Genomic DNA, 19959 nt, shown 5'->3' on the forward strand with positions numbered 1-19959 from the left:
ACGAGCCCTTCTGAAGCATAGTCTTCACTCCAGAGCACAAGGTTCTCTTCCGCAGAACTTCCCCATCCTACATCTCATGCATGTAACATCCAGTGGGCACTAGTTAGCTACATAAGAGAATCTGGGGTTAGGTATTACTATATGAAAATGCAGTGAAAGTGAAAGTCTCTCAGTCATGTCCGACTTTGCGACCCCATGGACTATACAGTCCATGGAATTCTCCAGGCCAGAATATTGGAGTGGGTAGCCTTTCCCTTCTCCAGGGGATCTTCCCAACCCAGAGATCGAACCCAGGTCTCCCACATTGCAGGTGGATTCTTTAACAGTTGAGCCACAAGGAAAGCCCATTACTATATGAACCTACCCACATAACTGAGGTACTTTGAAATGAAGAATTTCTGGACATATTGCTATAAAATGTTTCTAAACTTTTGGAATTACAGGTAGGACAGAACTCATGGTATCTGTTACTAGGCAGTAAATTCTCCTAAAACTTTGCAGCTTTAAGCAATAAACTTGTATCTCACATAGCTCCTCAGGGTCAGGAATTCAGGCGCTGCTTTTGCTGGGTAGGTTTGGCTGGAGGCTTTTTGTTGTTGTTGTTGTTCAGTCTCTAAGTTGTGTCCAACTTTTTGCAGCCCCAAGGACTACAGCACACCAGGCTTCCTGTCCTTTACTATCTCCCTGAGTTTGGTCAAATTCACGTCCATTGAGTCAGTGATGCCATCTAACCATCTCATCCTCTGCCACTGTCTTCTCCTTTTGACTTCAGCCTTTCCAAGCATCATGGTCTTTTCTAATGAGTTGGCTCTTCACATCAGGTGGCCAAAGTATTAGAGCTTCCATTTCAGCATCAGTCCTTCCAATGAATATTCAGGACTGATTTCCTTTAGGATGGACTTGTTTGATTTCCTTACAGTCCAAGGGACTCTCAAGAGTCTTCTCTAGCATGACGGTTCGAAAGTATCAATTTTTTGGCACTCAGCTTTCTTTATAGTCCAACTGTCACATCCATACATGACTACTGGAAAAAACCATACCTTTGACTAGACAGACCTTTGTTGGCAAAGTGATGTCTCTGCTTTATAATATGCTTTCTAGGTTGGTCATAGCTTTTCTTTGAAGGAGAAAGTATCTTTTAATTTCATGGATGCAGTCACCATCTGTAGTGATTTTGGAGCCCAAGAAAGTAAAATCTGTCACTGTTTCCATTGTTTCCCCATCTATTTGGCATGAACTGATGGGATGAGTTTGTAATCAAGATATTTGCCAGGTACTATCATCTGAAGCCTTGACTGGGGCTGAAGGGTCTGATTCTAAGCTCACTCACGTGGCTGTGGGCAAGAGGCCTGCTTTGAGGATCTCTCCACATGTTCTCACAACAAAACAGCTGATTTCCCTTGGAATAAGTGATGGAAGAAAGAAGGCATGAATAGGAAGCTTGGTGCTTTTTATGACTGAGTTTCTGAAAGCATCACCTCTGCAGTTTTTTGCTGGTAATGCAGACCATCCTTGATACAACATGGAAGGGAATTATACCAGCAGGTAGCATCACTAGAGACCATCTGAAATGCTGGTACCACTGAAATCATATTTTGGGGAGATTAGAGCTTTCAAAGGGGGTTACCTGGTAGCTAAGCTGGTAAAGAATCCGCCTGCAATACAGGAGATGCTGGTTCGATTCCTGGGTCGGGAAGATCTCCTGGAGAAGGGATAGGCTACCTGCTCCAGCATTCTTGCCTGGAGAATCCCTGTGGGTAGAGGAGCCTGGCGGGCTACAGTCCATACAGTCGCAAAGAGCCAGACGTGATTGAGTGACGAAGCACAGCACAACGCAGTTTTCAAGATATGTACCAGAGGTCATGGGGGTCTGGATATTAAAAAATGTTCTTATTTAAAATGCCTATAATTTCTGAATACATATTTTTAAAAATATTTCAAAAGTCATCCATATGCTGATTGGAAAGTAGAGGCAAAATGAACAAATAAATGAGGAAGCAGAGAGATAAGTGAGTGGCTAAGCTGAAGGCTCCCCTGGGGGCATCTTTCTATCTTCAAGTGACCCAGGTTTTAATTGGTTTTAATATCTGCACAGCCTACATGAGACAAAGACCAGGGACTCTGAGAAGTCCCTGGAAAAAACCATACCTTTGACTAGACAGACCTTTGTTGGCAAAGTGATGTCTCTGCTTTATAATATGCTTAGACCCTCTTACAAAGTACCTTGTCCTCAAAGGATATCTCCTCGGCGACAATTGAAACATGGAATTTCTGCAACTCCATTTGCCCACTGAAGAGGATAGAAAAGAAATTTGCCTGCCTTAACAGCTGCTGGATAACAGGAGGAAAAAGCTGAGAATTTATAACCAGTTAACCTTTATGCAGGCTTGCAGCCAAATTCACACTTTCCCTGTGGTTTGAAAAACCCCAGTTTATAGTTTTAATGTGGGCCAAGGTTTTCAGTCTGGAAACAAATCAAATCCTCACTGAAGGAATCGCCTTTATCACAGACCATTCCGATGCCCAGATCTAAAATTCCGTGAAAGTGGAATTCACAATTAAAAAAGAATCACAGGGCACTTGAGGAAACAAGGCCCCATGAGACAAGCAGGAAAAACAGACAACAGACATGGGCTGACGTCTACTTCAACTATTCGGTTATTGATTAGAGAATAAATTGAAGTATATTTAGTATGCTTACCAAAGAAAAGATGCAATCAAATAGATGAGGAAAGAGATTATTGTGAGCAAAGGGGGTAGGAGGGAGGCTCAAAAGGGAGAGGGTATAGGCATACATATAGCTGATTCACTTCATTGTAGAGCAGAAGCTAACACAACATTGTGAAGCTGTTATATACGCCAATAAATAAAAGAATAAGAGAGCATGGAGAATGACTAGGCCACTTGGACAACCAAATGGACTTTCAGAAATCAAAACTGAAATTCATAAAAGCAAAATATAGTTACCTTTGAAAGGACTGCATAAGTACCTACATGATTTCTTTGATTTTTGTCTCTTGGTTCACAAAGCCTAAGATATTCACTAACTGGCCCTTTACAAAAAAAGGTTGCCGACCTCCACCGTAGAGGCATCTACACGAGAGACCCTCAGTCAGCCTGAAGGGTCAGCTGAGTATCACCCAGGCAGAACGGACCACGGCAGAGGGGGAACATGAGGGGATTGAAGGAGGGAGGCCAATGAAGACTCAGTTGGGCAGTGCTGGGCCTCCCAACTGAAGGGAGGCTGTTTTTCTGTGTCCATAAATAAAACCGGATGAACAGCTCAAATGTCCCCAGAGGCATATTGGAAGCCAGAGGACTTGCCTTCTTAACTTTGATGTATGGGGCGGGAGACATCAATCTTCATTGTTCTGGAGTCTCAAGAGTTGAAAGCCTGAGTGTGAGGAAGTCTGGGGCAGGAAGAGATTGGTCCATGACGATAACTATTAAGCAATTATGGATGGCACTCTGCAAATAGAACACATTAAAAAGGAAAGGGAGAATGGAGGTTTCTTTGCCTGCATAACACTCTGGTGCCCCTTGTTTGCCACACATGGATCCAGACCAAGCGCTTTTTATGGCTATTGGCTGCACCCGATGGGCTTCAAAGTCCTATTTCTCAACACAGAGCACTGACATATTTGCCCTGAGAGGACTCAGGGAGGGGCAAGGATGCTGGCAGGAAGCTGTGTGGTGACCCTGGGGTGGAGTGAGTGGCAGGAAGCCAGAGGGGGAAGTGATTTGGGGAAAGGAAAACAAGAGGGTCACCACACCCTAGGGTGTTCCTCTGAATGTGGACACCATGCCTGGTCTGCCCAAGGTCCCCCAAACGTGTGTGTTCATGTCTCCCTCATGCTTCAGAAGGAGGCAGCAAGGATGGAGTCTCAGAACAAGGAGCCCGGCCATGAGTCATCATATTCTGAGCCTCTATTAAATGCCAGGTGCTTTAAACAACAATTTCATAGAGTAGATATTGCCTTTCCCATTTTGCAAATAAGGAAACTGAGGCACAGTGAGAAACATTAAGAACTGGGTCCAGGGCCACAGAGTGAGTTAGCAATGAATTTAGTTCTCCCTCCAAACTCAACTCTTTCTTCCCTACCAAGCAGGTATAGCCCAGAGCCACATGAAAGGAATAATCACACATCACCAGCAAGAACCTGAAGAAAAACAGAAAACTAAGTCCTTCTGCCCTAACACCTACTCCCTGGTCTGACATCCAGGGTAACTCTGCTAAACACAGTATATGTGTGTGCAGTTCAGTCGTGTCCGACTCTTTGTGACCGCATGGACTGTAATCCACCAGCCTCCTCTGTCTATAGGATTTTCCAGACAAGAATACTGGAGCGGGTTGCCATTTCCTTCTCCAGGGGATCTTCCCAAACCAGGGACTGAACTCACACCTCTTGCGTCTCTGGCATTGGTAGGCAGGTTCTTTACCACTGGCGCCACCTGGGAAACCTAAAACAGAGTAATTTGCCCCTAAATGTCTCTAGTGACTTATCATGGCTCTTTTTGTCCCCACATGTTAACAGTAGCCTCAGTGTAACAAATGATAAAATGACAACAAAAAAAGTTCTCTTACCAGGACCTTGCCATGGACATGCTCATGGGTTGGAATGGAGAGATGCAGAATGGTCTGCTGTGATGTATGAAATCCTTGGTTTTGGGGAAGTTAAGAGAGTCAAATCCTGATGCTGGAGAAGTTGATGGGCAGCACAGAACAGGACGAGGGTTCTATCGGAGAAGAGAGGGTGGATCACCATGACACCTCCTGGGTAAGAAGGGGTCAGTGTGGGTAGACAGACTCCATTGACAGGCTTCGTGATTGTCTCGAAAGCCGGAGTTAGATCTCACCTTCAACTGGATGGATCAAAAGGACAATGAGCATTGTAGCAACAGGTAGAAGGAAGGGAGGGGAAGAGCACTGTGATGGTTGTTGTCCTTGAGAGCACTGTGCTAAGTGAAATAAGTCAGACAGAGGAAGATCACTACCGTATGATCTCGCTTGTATGTGGAATCTGAAAAAAACCAAACTCATGGAAACAGAGGACAGGTTGGTGCTTGCCAGCCTCGGGGGATGAGGTGTGGGGGAAATGAATGAAGGCGGTCAGAAGTTACAAACTGCCAGTTACAGGATAAATAAATCCTGGAGATGTTATATACAGCAGAGTGACTACAAATGATAATATCGTGCTACATAATTGAAAGTTGTTACATGTCAACATCTCAGTAAAACTAGAAAATATATATGTAATTCTTGTGTTATATACTACATAATATAGACTGTATCATATTATACTATATTCTGTATGTTGCACTCAGTCGCTCAGTCATGTCTGACTCTTTGCGACTCATGGATTGTAGCCTGCCTGGCTTCTCTATCCATGGGATTTTCCAGGCAAGAATTCTGGAGGGGGTTGCCATTTCCTACTCTAGGGGATCTTCCTGACCCAGGGATCAAATCCAAGTCTCTTGTGTCTCTTGCATTAGCAGGCAGATTCTTTACCACTGTGCCATCTGGGAAGCTCCATACTATCCTATATACACTATGCTCTATTATATAGAATGTATTATATCCTACATAATATGTAGAGAGTATATATATTTTGTTACAAGCATACCTCATTTTCCTGCACTTTACTTTATTGTGCTTCACAGATTTTTATTTTTTTTTAACAAACCAAACATTTGTGGCAACTCTCCATCAAGCCAGTTTACTGGTGGTGTTTTTCCAAGAGCATTTGCTCATGTCATGTCTGTGTCACATTTTGGTAATTCCCTCAATGTTTCAGACTTTTTCATTATTATATTTGCAATGGTGATCTGTGATCAGTCATCTCTGATGTTACATTTGCAAAAAGATTGCAACTTGAATGCTCACATGATGATTAGTATTTTTTTAGCAATAACATTTTTAAATTAAGCTATGTGCTTTTTTTTAGACATAATACTATTGTACGCTCAATAGACTACAGTATAGTGTAAAAGTAACTTTTCTATGTAACATTTCCATGTAACTCATTCTATGATGGTGGTCTGGAACTGAACACACTACCTTTCTAGAATCTTCCTGTACTATGCTGTGCTTAGTCGTTCAGTCACGTCTGACTCTTTGTGACCCCATGGACTGTAGCCTACCAGACTCCTCTGTCTATGGGGATTCTCCAGGCAAGAATACTGGAGTGGGTTGCCATGAACTCCTCCAGGGGTTCTTTCCAACCCAGGAATCGAACCCAAGTCTCCCACATCACAGGCGGATTCTTTACCATCTGAGCCACCAGGGAAGCCCAGAATCCTCCTAGGTTTGTGTTTTTAAAAATATTTTTTTAATTTGAAGTATAGCTGATTTACAATGTTGTGTTAGTTTCAGGTGTAGAGTAAAGTGAATAAGATACATATATATATATACACATATATATATATATATTACTCTTTTTCATATTATTTTCAATTATAGTTTATTACAAGATATTGAATATAGTTCCCTGTGTTGTTGTTTAGCTGCTAAGTTGTGTCTTGAGTCTTTTGCAACCCCATAGACTGTAGCCTGCCAGGCTCTTCTGTCCATGGGATTTCCCAGGCAAGAATCCTGGACTGGGTTGCCATTTCCTTCTCCAATAATTTGCTGTACTATGCAGAAGGTCCTTGTTGTTTATCTATTTTATATACAGTGGGGCTTCCCTGGTGGCTCAGTGGTAAAGAATTTGCCTGCAATGCAGGAGACCTGGGTTTGATTCTTGGGTTGGGAAGATCCTCTGGAGAAGAGAATGGCAATGCACTCCAGTATTCTTGCCTAGAGAATCCCATGGACAGAGGAACCTGGCAGGCTGCAGGCTATGGGGTCACACAGAGTCGAACACGACTGAAGTGACCACGCAGCCGAAACAGCAGTGTGTATCTGTTAATCCCAAATCCCCAATTTATCCCTGCCCTCCAAGTTTGTGTTTGTAATATGACTGATATGGAAAGGACACTTCTCTCACAGGAATTTGTTCTGTCTCATTGGTCACTGTGTATTAGTGCTTTGGGAACTGGAGAGCAGAAAAGGTATCCGAGAATCTTTGTGAAACATAATGTTAAAATGGACTTCCCTAAGAATAGCAGCCAAAAGAAATTTGCCAAGTTTTCCACATTGCAAAATGAGATTTTAGACTATCTAATTTACTGTTTCCCTCTGAAAAACTCAACAGGGACCAATAACTGTAAATCAAACGGGTAAACCATTTTTTAATGATTGTGAAAGAAATAAGTGATTATAATGAAAACACAGAAGACTAGAAGGAAAAAAAGTACCTTTAATTCCTTGTACCAGAGAAAACTGCCATTAATGATAAAAAGCCTACATATAGTAATAATGGTATCTTGACCAGGGGAACAACACTGACTCTTGGTTAATTTTATTTTATTATGATCTTATCATAGTACATTATCATGCTATTGTAACTTTCAATATATCAAGCATTTTTGCATGTTATCATAAACTTCTTGATATAAAGAAAAAAATTTGATTTCCTGCAAGTGGAGTTTCCATCAACTGACAGCTCTAAGACCTTGGACAAATCCATTCACCCCTGTGAGCTAAATTTTCCTAACTGTAAAGTGAGCTGGTTAAATTAGACAGGTTCTAAGGTCACTTTCAGTTCTGAAATTCAATGATTCTAAGGCATGCATGGTTCAGTGTGTGACCCCTCTCCAACCCTTGTTATCTGATTCTTGTTTCCCACTCTTACTCTTCCACCTTTCTTTCTGCTCTATTTTTGACCCATGCCAGTAGATGCTATAGTTCCTGACTAAGCAAGCTGTCTTCTGGCCCTGTTTATTTATTTACCTGCATTGGGTCTTAGTTGCAGCATGTGGGATCTAGTTCCCTAACCACGGATGGAACCTGGGCCCCTGCATTGGGAGTGTGAGTCTTAGCCACTGGACCACCAGGGAAGTCTCCTGGCACTGTTGTGAGACCTCCATATCCCATTTCAAACCCTTTTCCAGAAGCCTATGAACAATATATCCAGGCTGCTTGAGACACAATCTTCTCACAGGCCCTGTAGGTTTACTTGTTTTGATGACTTCTGCCTGGTGGAGATTAAAAATGAAAGATGGTTCTTGGTGGCTCACGTAATCAGTATGGAAGTCACTTCATCTAAACCTCTGCTATCCTTCCCAAGTCCCTCCTGGCTTGGAGGAAATTCTAGTTGGTGGACTCTAGGGCCCATCACACATGCTTTTAATCCCAAAATAGTAATGCCTAACACGTATATGACCCTGACAAAGAAAGAATGTTTCCAGCAATTTTCTTAAATAAGATTGGAGTAAGCTCTCCTGAGTATTGGCAGATTTCAGGATGATGCATTATTAGCAAAAGAAATAAATCTCTAATGGAATTTTTATTATTCAGATATAATTCACATCTCATAAAATTCACCCTTTTAAAGTGTACAGTTCAGTGGGTTTTTTACAGTTGTAAAACTATTCCCAGTACGTAACTGCAGGATCTATCACCCCCAAAGAAATCCTGTACATATTAGTGGTCACTCCTCACTCCTACCTGCCCCTAGTCCCTGGTAAATCTAAACTGCTTTCTGTTTCTATGGATTTAACTATTCTGGGCATTTCATATAGAAGAAATCATACAATATGTAATCTTTTGTGTTTATCTTCTTTCATTTAGCATAAAGTTTTCAAGGTTCATCCATATGGTCCCATGTATGAGTACTTCTACTTTTTATGGGCTAGCATTCCATTGTACACAACTTTTGTTTGTTCCTTAGTTGATAGACACAGGAGTTGTTTCCAATTTTTGGTTCTTATGAATAACACTTCTCTGAAGACTCATGCACACTTTTTGTATGTGGATATATATTTTCAATTTCTCTGGGTATTTACCTGTGAGTGGAATTTCTGGGTCACTTGACTGTGTTTAAAGTTTTAGGGAACTGCCAAACTGTTTTTCCCCAGCAGCTGCACAATTTTACATTCTCATCAGCAATGCACAAGAGTTCCAATTTCCCCATACCCTCTATGACCTTGTTACTGTCTGTCCTTATGATCACAGACGTCTTATTGGGGGTGAAATGGTGTGTGCGTCCTTAGTCATTCAGTTGTGTCTGATTCTTTGTGACCCCGTGGACTGTAGCCTGTCAGGCTTCTCTGTCCATGGGATTCTCCAGGCAAGAGTACCGGAGTGAGTTACCAGCCCTCCTCCAGGGGATCTTCCCAACCCAGGGACAGAACCCATGTCTCCTGTGTCTGCTGCATTGCAAGTGGATTCTTCACTGCTGGGCCACCAGGGAAGGCCGTGAAATGGTATCTTGTGGTTTTGACTTGCATTTTGTTGATGACTAGTTATTCTGAACATCATTTTTTGTTCATCATTTGTGTATCTTCTTTTAAAAAATGTCTACCCAGATTCTTTGGTCATTTTTAAGTTAGTTTACCTATCTTTTTATTGTTTAGTTATAGGAGTTCTTTATATATTCTCTATAAAAGTCTCTTATCAGATACATGACTGGCAAATACTTTTCCTCATTTTGTGGGTTGTCTTTTTACTTTCTTGATAGTGTCCTTTGAATTACAGAAGTTTTAATTTTAATGAGGTCCAATTTATATATTTTTCTTTGCTGCTTATGCTTTTGAGAAACTTTGATCTAACCCAAGGCTTTTGAAAAACCTTCTCTAAGAAATCATTGGCTAATCCAAGGTTACAAAGACTTACAGTAATGTTTCACTCTAAGAATTTTATAATTTTAGGTACAAAGTTAGGTCTATCATCCATTTTGAGTTAATTTTTGTGTATGGTGTTAGGTAGGGGTCCTGCCTCACTTTTTAAACCTGTGGATATCTAGCTGGGCCAGCACCATTTGTCGAAGAGACTACTTTTTTTCCCTCTAATGAATGGCCTTGGCACCAATGTTGAAAGTCAGTGGACCACAAATACATAGCTTCACTTCTTGACTGTTGATCTAGTCCACTAATCAATATATATCTCTTATGCCAATACCACATAGTTTTGATTACTGTGGCCTTGTACTAAGTTTTGAAATCATGAAGGATGAGACCTCCATCTTTATTCTTCCTCTCAAGATTGTTTTGGCTACTTGGAACCCTTGCATTTCTACGTGAATTCTGGAATCAACTTTTCAATGTCTGTAGAAAAGGCCATTTGGATTTCGATATGAGCCTGTAGATAAACTTGGGGAGCACTGCCATCTGCCATCTGAGTGCTCTTGGGTCTTTTAACCCATGAACACATATATTTCTATTTATGTAACTCTTGCATAATTCCTTCCAACAATATTTTATGGTTTTCAGTGTACATGTCTTGTACTTCTTTTGTTAAAGTTATTTCAAAGTATTTGATTCTTTTTAATGCTATTGTAAATAGAATTTATCTTTCATTCTTCATTTTATCCTTGTATTATTCATTGCTAGTATGTAGAAATACAATAAATTCTTGTGTGTTGATCTTGCATCTTTGCCAAAACTATTAGTTCTAATAGCTTTTTCCATGGAGATCGTGTCCTTTACAAATGCAGATAATTTTACTTGCTTTTTTATTGGATATTTTTTGCTCTTTTCCTTGCCTAGTAGCCCTCATTCAAATCTGCACTACAGTCTTGAACAAAAATTGTAAGAGTGGACATCCTTATCTCATTATTGATCTTAGGGGAAGACTTCCATTGTTTCACCATGCTGTGCGGGTTTTGCAGATGCCTTTTTTACACATGAGGAAGTCCCTTTCATTTCTAATTGTTCAGTGTTTTTACTATGAAAGCATGCTGGATTTTTTTCAAATGATCTCTCTGTGTCTATTGAGGCTATCATGTGCTTTTTGTTCTTAACTATATTAACATAGTGCATTACATTGATTTTTATCTGTTAAGCCAACCTTAAATTCCTGGAAGAAATCTTACTTGGTCATGGCATGTGATAATTTTTCTATATTACTACATTAGACTTGCTAATACTTTGCTGAGCATTTTTGCATTTACATTCATATTCCTGAAATTCTATAAACTATTTGTGTCTTTCTATGTAAATTTCTTCTGAGATAAATGAGATAAAATTCTTAGGGAGAGCATAGGAAAGACTAATACATGTCACATAAGTCAAGGGAGTTTTACTGTCTAAACTCTAGTCTCTCCATGCAGATCTCAGTAGGTACTTTCCATGAACTGTTTATCACCCAGTTATCATATATGGAGTTCCATTTCCACATAGAGTCCTTCAGTTAATTTCTTTTCCCACTCAGATAATTGGCTTACTAAAGTTTATTCACATGACTATATTGATTTGAACTGTATTCTCCCCTAGGAAAAGGCAGGAAGATATATCTTTAGTTTGCACACTTCAAGAACAGATTTTTGTTTTGTTTTGTTTTGATATTTGAGGTTTGTTATTTTGATTTTTTTTTTTTAATGCTCAAAGCCAAAATGAACAGAATACCAATTATACAAAAGTTTTTAGAGAAATAAAACATAGCAAAAATGCTAGGGTACCTTCAGTTCAGTTCAGTTCAGTCACTCAGTTGTGTCCGACTCTTTGTCACCCCATGAACCGCAGCACGCCAGGCCTCCCTGTCCATCACCAACTCCTGAGGCCACCCAAACCCATGTGCATTGTGTCAGTGATGCCATCCAGCCATCTCATCCTCTGTCGTCCCCTTCTCCTCCTGCCCCCAATCCCTCCCAGCATCAGGGTCTTTTCCAATGAGTCAACTCTTCACATGAGGAGGCCAAAGTATTGGAGTTTCAGCTTCAGCATCAGTCCTTCCAATGAACACCCAGGACTGATCTCCTTTCGGATGGACTGGTTGGATCTCCTTGCAGTCCAAGGGACTCTCAAGAGTCTTCTCCAACACCACATCAATTCTTCAGCACTCAGCTTTCTTCACAGTACAACTCTCACATCCATACGTGACCACTGGAAAAACCATAGCCTTGACTAGACGGACCTCTGTTGACAAAGTAATGTCTCTACTTTTTAATATGCTGTCTAGGTTGGTCATAACTTTCCTTCCAAAGAGTAAGCGTCTTTAATTTCATGGCTGCAATCACCATCTGCAGTGATTTTGGAGCCCAAAAAAATAAAGTCTGACACTGTTTCCACTGTCTCCCCATCTATTTCCCATGAGGTGATGGGACCAGATGCCATGATCTTAGTTTTCTGAATGTTGAGCTTTAAGCTAACTTTTTCACTCTCCTCTTTCACTTTCATCAAGAGGGTCTTTAGTTCCTCTTCACTTTCTGCCATAAGGGTGGTGTCATCTGCATTTCTGAGGTTATTGATATTTCTCCCAGCAATCTTGATTCCAGCTTGTGCTTCTTCCAGCCCAGCGTTTCTCATAATGTACTCTGCATATAAGTTAAATAAACAGGGTGACAATATACAGCCTTGACATACTCCTTTTCCTATTTGGAACCAATCTGTTGTTCCATGTCCAGTTCTAACTGTTGCTTCCTGACCTGCATACAGGTTTCTCAAGAGGCAGGTCAGGTGGTCAGGTATTCCCATCTCTTTCAGTATTTTCCAGAGTTTGTTGTGGTCCACACAGTCAACGGCTTTGGCATAGTCAATAAAGCAGAAATAGATGTGTGTTTTTTTTTTTTAACACTCTTGCTTTTTTGATGATCCAGCGGATATTGGCAATTTGATCTCTGGTTCCTCTGCCTTTTCTAAAACCAGCTTGAACAACTGGAAGTTCACGGTTCATGTATTGCTGAAGCCTGGCTTAGAGAATTTTGAGCATTACTTTACTAGCATGTGAGATGATTGCAATTCTGTGGTAGTTTGAGCATTCTTTGGGATTGCCTTTCTTTGGGACTGGAATGAAACTGACCTTTTCCAGTCCTGTGGCCACTGCTGAGTTTTCCAAATTTGCTGACATATTGAATGCAGCACTTTCACAGCATCATTTTTCAGGATTTGAAATAGCTCAACTGGAATTCCATCACTTCCACTAGCTTTGTTCATAGTGATGCTTCGTAAGGCCCACTTAACTTCACATTCCAGGATGTCCACCTCTAGTTGAGTGTGAGTGATCACACCTTTGTGATTATCTGGGTCATGAAGATCTTTTTTGTGTAGTTCTTCTGTGTATTCTTGCCACCTTTTCTTAATATCTTCTGCTTCTGTTAGGTCTATACCATTTCTGTCCTTTATCGAACTCATCTTTGCATGAAATGTTCCCTTGGTATCTCTAATTTTCTTGACGAGATCTCTAGTCTTTCCTGTTCTATTGTTTTCCTCTATTTCTTTGCATTGATTGCTGAGGAATGCTTTCCATATTTTTCCTTTTCTCCTTTGCTTTTTGCTTCCCTTCTTTTCACAGCTATTTATAAGGCCTCCTCAGACAGCCATTTTGCTTTTTTGCATTTCTTTTTCTTGGGGATGGTCTTGCTCCCTGCATGTTGTACAATGTCATGAACCTCCGTCTGTAGTTCATCAGGCACTGTCTATCAGATCTAGCCCCTTAAATCTATTTCTCATTTTTACTGTATAGTCATAAGGGGTTTGATTTAGGTCATACTACTTTCTTCAATTTAAGTCTGAATTTGGCAATAAGGAGTTCATGATCTGAGCCACAGTCAGCTCCTGTTCTCTTTTTTGCTGACTGTATAAAGCTTCACCATCTTTGGCTGCAAAGGATATAATCAATCTGATTTCTGTGTTGACCATCTGGTGACGTCCATGTGTAGAGTCTTCTCTTGTGTTGTTGGGACACTCTTGTGTTGTTTGCTATGACCAGTGTGTGCTCTTGGCAGAACTCTGTAAGCCTTTTTGCCCTGCTTCATTCTGTACTCCAAGGCCAGATTTGCCTGTTATTCCAGGTGTTTCTTGACTTCCTACTTTTGTATTCCAGTCCCCTATAATGAAAAGGACGTCATTTTTGGGTGTTAGTTCTAGAAGGTCTCGTAGGTCTTCATAGAACCATTCAACTTCAGCTTCTTCAGCATTACTGGTTGGGGCATAGACTTGGATTACCATGATATTAAATGGTTTGCCTTGGAAACAAACAGAGATTACTCTGTCATTTTTGAGATTGTATCCAATCTCAAAGTAGGGTACCTTAATTGGTATCTTAAAGTTCTCAAACTTTGGGATTATAAGTCCTTTCAGAGCCAAAACTAGACAGAACACTAGAAATCTAAAAATTTACATTTAAAGTAGGATTTTACTGAAATTATTTTATAGTAACTGGGAAAACTTAACCTGATTGGTCATCACTAATACAATCATTGAAGAATGGAAAGAACAAAGGGGTTGTTAATCAGAAGTCTATTTAAAAGCATTTTCCAAAACTCATTAGGGAAAACAATAATAATAACTAGATTAGTTAATCATTAGAACACTATTTTATTGTTTATATTTTGTATTATATCACAAGTGCTTTGGGGGCAGGTATAGTATGTATTTTGCTATGAAGCATTCAAATATCCAGTGAAATATAAGCACATACTAGGAACCACCAAACATTTCAGAATGGATAACTCCGTGAGTCAAAATAGCTAACAAGAAATGCTGAGGTCACACTCTATGTAGGGCTTTCTACTAAAAAAAGAAGTAGATGCTTCTTTTACTTAATGTCAATGTTGCACATGTCAATTAATATAGTTTTCTATTGTCTTGAACAGCAATATACTCTTGCATTAAACAGAATCTTAATGATTTTGAGAATTATGTATGTTAAGGACATTTTATTATCTTGTGTTACAAAATTTTAATTATTATCTTGTATTACAAAATTTTGACCACTTTATTATTTTTGGCTCCTTAACCTTATTTATATTTTTCTTTATAGATGTTATTAAATCTCATGCTGTAATTTTAAACTCTTTAATTTAATAATTCCTGATTTTTTTTAACATGTTTGGAAAGACTTTCTCCTCTACAAGATTATAAAAATACCTCCACACACACACACACACACAAAAGTAAGTACTGGATAGCTCATCATAGTTTGGGACAACTTTCTCAGTGAAATTAATAGCTCCTTATTAACCAATCTGTTGGTCTAGTTTACTATGTCAGTGAAGTGAAGTTCTGCCTACTTGCCAAATCTGAACACAAAACTGTAGTCTTATACTCAGTAACTGATTTTGAGAGTGGTAGCAGAACAGAAGCCATCCGAAAATAAAGTTATCCAAAACATGAAAAGTTTTATTAGCGTTTGATCAAGATACATACCTCTAGGTACAGATGAAATGAATATTTATAATTTTATTAGATTCAATTGCTTCAGGCTATAAACTTCATTGCTGAGTTTCAACTTTAATTTTTATGGCCTGAGAGAGATGCATTTGAATATATCATCCTTGAGTATATCATCCTTGAATAAAAACATTAACACCGTCAATTCCATGCTACTGTTCTCTATATATTAAATCACAGGAAAATAAAAACTCATATACCAAAACCTATTATTATACTTTTTAATTAAAATAATCCTTTTCATATAATACAGTTTAGTAATTAAGTCAATTTCCATAATCTATTGCCTGTTTCTTTATAGATCATACATTTGAACCTAATTTGCCTTTAAAATACTCCTTTGTCAATTTCACACTTACTGATGGCAACTTTCTACTTGGGGACATGGGCATTTCTGAACATGCCTCCTTTCTCCTGTTGGATGCTGGAGTCACTGAGGACATGGAGTTGTGTGTGATGTGTTTGTTTGACCATGTCTGTCCTTTGGACTGGGAAAAGAGTGCACACAGACTTCCTCTCTACAGTGGAGGAGGGATTAGATCTGGGTGCAGACAGGACAATCATTCCACCCACAGCTTGCATCCACTTGACAGAAATGCAGCTATGAGGCTTGCACACCCTTTGAAATTGAAGCAGAAGTGTTAGTTGCTCAGTTGTGTCTGACTCTGTGACTCCAGGACTGGAGCCAGGCTCCTCTGTCCATGGAATTCTCCAGGCAAGAATACCAGAGTGGGTAGGCATTCCTTTCTCCAGGGGATTTTCCTGACTCAGGGATTGAACCGAGGTTTCCCACACTGCAGGCAGATTCTTTACCAGCTGAGCTACCAGTGAAGTCCCTTGCATACATTTTAGGTGATCAGTTACTTACTTTTCTCAAACCAAGGATCAGTAGGGCCAGAGAGTAGAGCTCAAAATCAGATAAAAAGGGAGCAAATTGTTCTCCATTTGGATATTAAAAACAATTATAAGTTAGGCTGACAACCAAAGATAGGGTTTTATCTCCCTGTTCTCTAAAACTGAAGGTGGTCTTTGAGCTTTTAGGAATTTCTTAATCTCTATTTAAACATATACTGTTATTCTCATGGGCGAAAGCTGAGAGAGCAGTTATTCTTTTGAACTGTTTTTCCAACTCTTTTTTTTTTTTTTTGGTTTGTTTCTGTTTGCTTTCCCATTCTTTTAAAATTATGCCACTATTTAAACAGAATAAAAAATCTATTAATATCATGAAAACAAAGATGTCAGAAGTACCTGGTAAGCATCCAAATGGCACATTAGAGACTGGAATACTCACCTCGACAATAGGCTGTGATGGGTATAAACATCTCCCAGCATTCAATGGGAAACAAATATTTTCATTTTTATTTCTGTGTTAATTATTCCACCACTACCCCACATGTGGGGAGTGTGAAGAACAATGAACCACAGGAAAAGACATTCAGCATAAGCTGCCTGTCTATCAAATGCATTATCAAGGCCAGACAGATTCTATATCCACCTTTAAGGCATGATTACAGTGCAGGACCATCACCACTTCACCATAAAGTTGTTATTCACCATACCAAGCTAAAACTATATTCTTACCCTTCTTCATCGGCTTAATCAGCCATTTTAACAGCTGAACTTAACAGTTAGGCTGTAGCATTTAAAACTTACACTTTTGTTATTACCGTTTATAAGAGCACCCTTGGAAGAGCACACTAGGATTCATAACATTTCCTCTGTCTGAAAAATAAGAAGTCATCATTTTATTGCCCATCTGTTTGAAAGATGTGATAGTTTTAATAGTTACTATGCTTCTCGACATATTTGGAACATCCATTCATGTGCCTTCTCTAACATTCTCAAGTTTGTGATGTACTATATATATATATATATATGTAGGGTAGAAGAAATGACCAAAAGAATCAATGCATAAATGGCTGAACACCTAATAAGTTTCCATCGATTATTTAGGACAAAACAAAATTATATGAATAACAAGTACTAGAGAAGGAATAATAAATATGCCATGGATAATTTCTCCTAGATAACATTTAAATATCAATAAAACATATAGTTTATAAATAATCAAAAAGAAAAGAAATACCTTTCAATATTTGTTTTTATTTCAATGTAATTCTTGGTGAAAGGGGGGAAAAAGGCATCAAGGTTTTGACATTTAAATAGTAAAGTATGCTTTTACTTTGGCATTTTTGTGGAGAATAACTAGCAGCCATAAAGGATAGGATGTCTGTGGGATATTTAGAGTGTGATTTTCCAAGAGTAGCTGGGAGTAATGAAAACATTTCACCTCAGCCCACAGGCAAGGCAGGGCCCAGGCCACAGCTCAAAGCTTATTTGTTTGCTAAGAGCAGCTTTTTCTTAAGCCTAAGTCTATTTTTATCATTAAAATGATTTCTGCATTTGACCCCTGATTACTAAAGAGTTTGTGAACTTGCTATCTGCTTTGATTTTGTCTTTCCTGAATTGTCAGAAAAATGCAAAGTTTCATTATGCTTGATTGCTAAGTGAGAGGGTAAATGTGGAGGCAGTTTTCAAGGAACGCCCCTGTTCAACTCACAAGCAGCACTTATTCGTGATTATACATGCACTCAGACAAGAGTGCAAGCTTCTACCTTGATTGTCACGCACTGGGAAATCATGAATATGTCAAGGAGCTTCTTTCGGCATGATGAATGCTTCCCATATTTGCAACTTAACACTTCTGATCTCAATCATGGGGTCGTAGGGGGAGAGGGGCCCTCTTTCTTCCACTTACCTAAAACTGTCCCCAACATAAGGGACTTGACAGCATTGAATTCTGTCCCTGAAGACAGGCTGACTTGTCTCCGTGCATTCTGGTTAACCTATTAAATGTTCCACAAGATGTAAACATCAAAATGGCAAACAATTTTGATAAAAGGATGGGAATCAAAGGAAAATCAAGAAAAATGATAAAAATAATCCGTATGTTCAAGCTATCGCAAAGGTTAAAAGAGAAAAGTATTTTATAAACAACTTCTATAGCACCTCAAATTTCACTCCATCCCATCCTTTTCCCCTACATTTGTCTTCATGATTTAAGTATCATAATTGGTACAGTCCACAAAGAGATGCAAGAGCTACTTTGAACCTCAAAGTTTTTACTTATTTAGAGGAAATTTATAACATGAACAGAAAAAAATGTATTATTCATACAGATTCAATATAAAAGATTACTCTTCAAAACCCAGTGACAATGCATAATTTAAAGACTCCGATTTTTTCAAAATGTATTTCCACTTTAAGCAAGATCTTGCTTTTTCTTGCGTGTTTACATTTCAGTAGCATTTGTTCTTTTGTAATCCAGTAGGAATAGGTTCCCATTGGACTATCTCCAGTAGTCCCTATGAAAAACTAGGCAATATTTCCCAATCAAATAAAGTGAAACCAGTGAGGAGAGCATGGTATTTTAAAAGGTCAAATATTAATCAAAGCTTTGACAGTCTCTTGATAAACTAACATTGCTAAATGAAATAAAACACCTTGACTACATTTCCTATCCTAGACTTATGGAAGGACAGTGCTGAATGTGTATTTCACTTATTAGGATTTGTTATCAACTTTTGGCTTTAAGTCATACTTTCTGAGCATCATGATTTTGATTATTGTTGTTGGTGTTGAATTTACGACCTTACCTCTACAAACATCACTGCTGCTTCTCTGTTAATCCTCACGTGGTGAAGCTGCCCATCAGCCAGGTTTTTAAAACCAAAATTAAAAACATCAGGTTCTCGGTGTCTGTCTAGCTTATACCTGATCTGCAAACTTCCTAAAGAAGAGAAAAATGACATTTTTACTAAAATAGAATTTTATAAAAACTAGCAATGCAGGTCCTAATGCACATTAAAAAAAATTAATACAATTTGAATCTATGGAGCCTTTACTTGAGTGCATACAGTCACTTTTCCCAGACTAGCAATTATTTATATGCTGTTGTGGGGCCAAATTCAGAATCCAATTACACAGTCTTAAAAGTCAAGACCAAACAGTCTTTTTCCAAGTTCTTTCATTTTCCTGAACCAGAGGAAAAAATCCAAGTTAAGCATATGAAAACACCAAGTGAGGCTTGAAGTTGATTATTCATGTGGTATTCATATTATTAAATGGTAACACCTCAAGCAACTTTGTATTAACTTTCAGTTTCTACAAGCATAACTTCTTTTAATGTGACTTACTTTAATGCATTTTAATGTATCACTGACATTCACATTACTTTTTTTGCACAACCAGAAATATTTTCTAATGTTTCTACCATAATCAAGAAATAGCAAAAAGAGAAAAGTGAGTGATTTGCTACAGTATCCAAATCTCCCAATCCACACACTGCTCTTCTTCACAGATGCACTCTCCACCCGGCACTATGGTATCACATGTAATAGGTCCTATTAGTCAGTGATTGTAGAAATCTTTTCCAAAAGTTTCTCTGTTTATTCTCCATGAGAAAGGGTTAAAGCTTTGTTTTGTTCTCTAATGGGAGAGTGTTAGTCCTGCTCTTTTCCTGGCGACCATGGGTTAGGGAACACTCATTCTACTTTTCTTTATACGTGGATGGGGCATGGGGGCTTCCCAGGTGGCGCAAGTGGTAAAGAACCCACCTGCCAAAGCAGGAGAAATGAGAGACTCTTGTTCGACCCCTGGGTTGGGAAAATCCTGTGGAGGAGGGCAAGGCAACCCACTCCAGTATTCTTTTCTGGAGAATCCTGTGGACAGAGAAGCCTGGAGGGCTGG

The 19959-nt window shown here is 39.1% G+C and overlaps 1 protein-coding gene across 1 annotated transcript in view; it reads right to left on the minus strand.

Annotated features, from left to right (window-relative positions):
- Positions 1-17351: 17351 nt before the first annotated feature.
- The window catches only part of LOC122430107 (contactin-associated protein-like 3), a 191998-nt gene continuing 189390 nt past the window's right edge, over positions 17352-19959 (minus strand). The window contains exons 20-21 of the mRNA XM_043450906.1: positions 18867-19000; positions 17352-18056 (exon numbers count right to left, since the gene is read on the minus strand). Of these exons, the coding sequence (XP_043306841.1) occupies positions 17925-18056; positions 18867-19000 (266 nt within the window). The 3' untranslated portion in view covers positions 17352-17924. The remainder of the gene's footprint in view (positions 18057-18866; positions 19001-19959) is intronic.

The sequence above is a fragment of the Cervus canadensis genome, chromosome 28 (genome assembly GCF_019320065.1).
Source record: "Cervus canadensis isolate Bull #8, Minnesota chromosome 28, ASM1932006v1, whole genome shotgun sequence".
Lineage (NCBI taxonomy): Eukaryota > Metazoa > Chordata > Mammalia > Artiodactyla > Cervidae > Cervus > Cervus canadensis.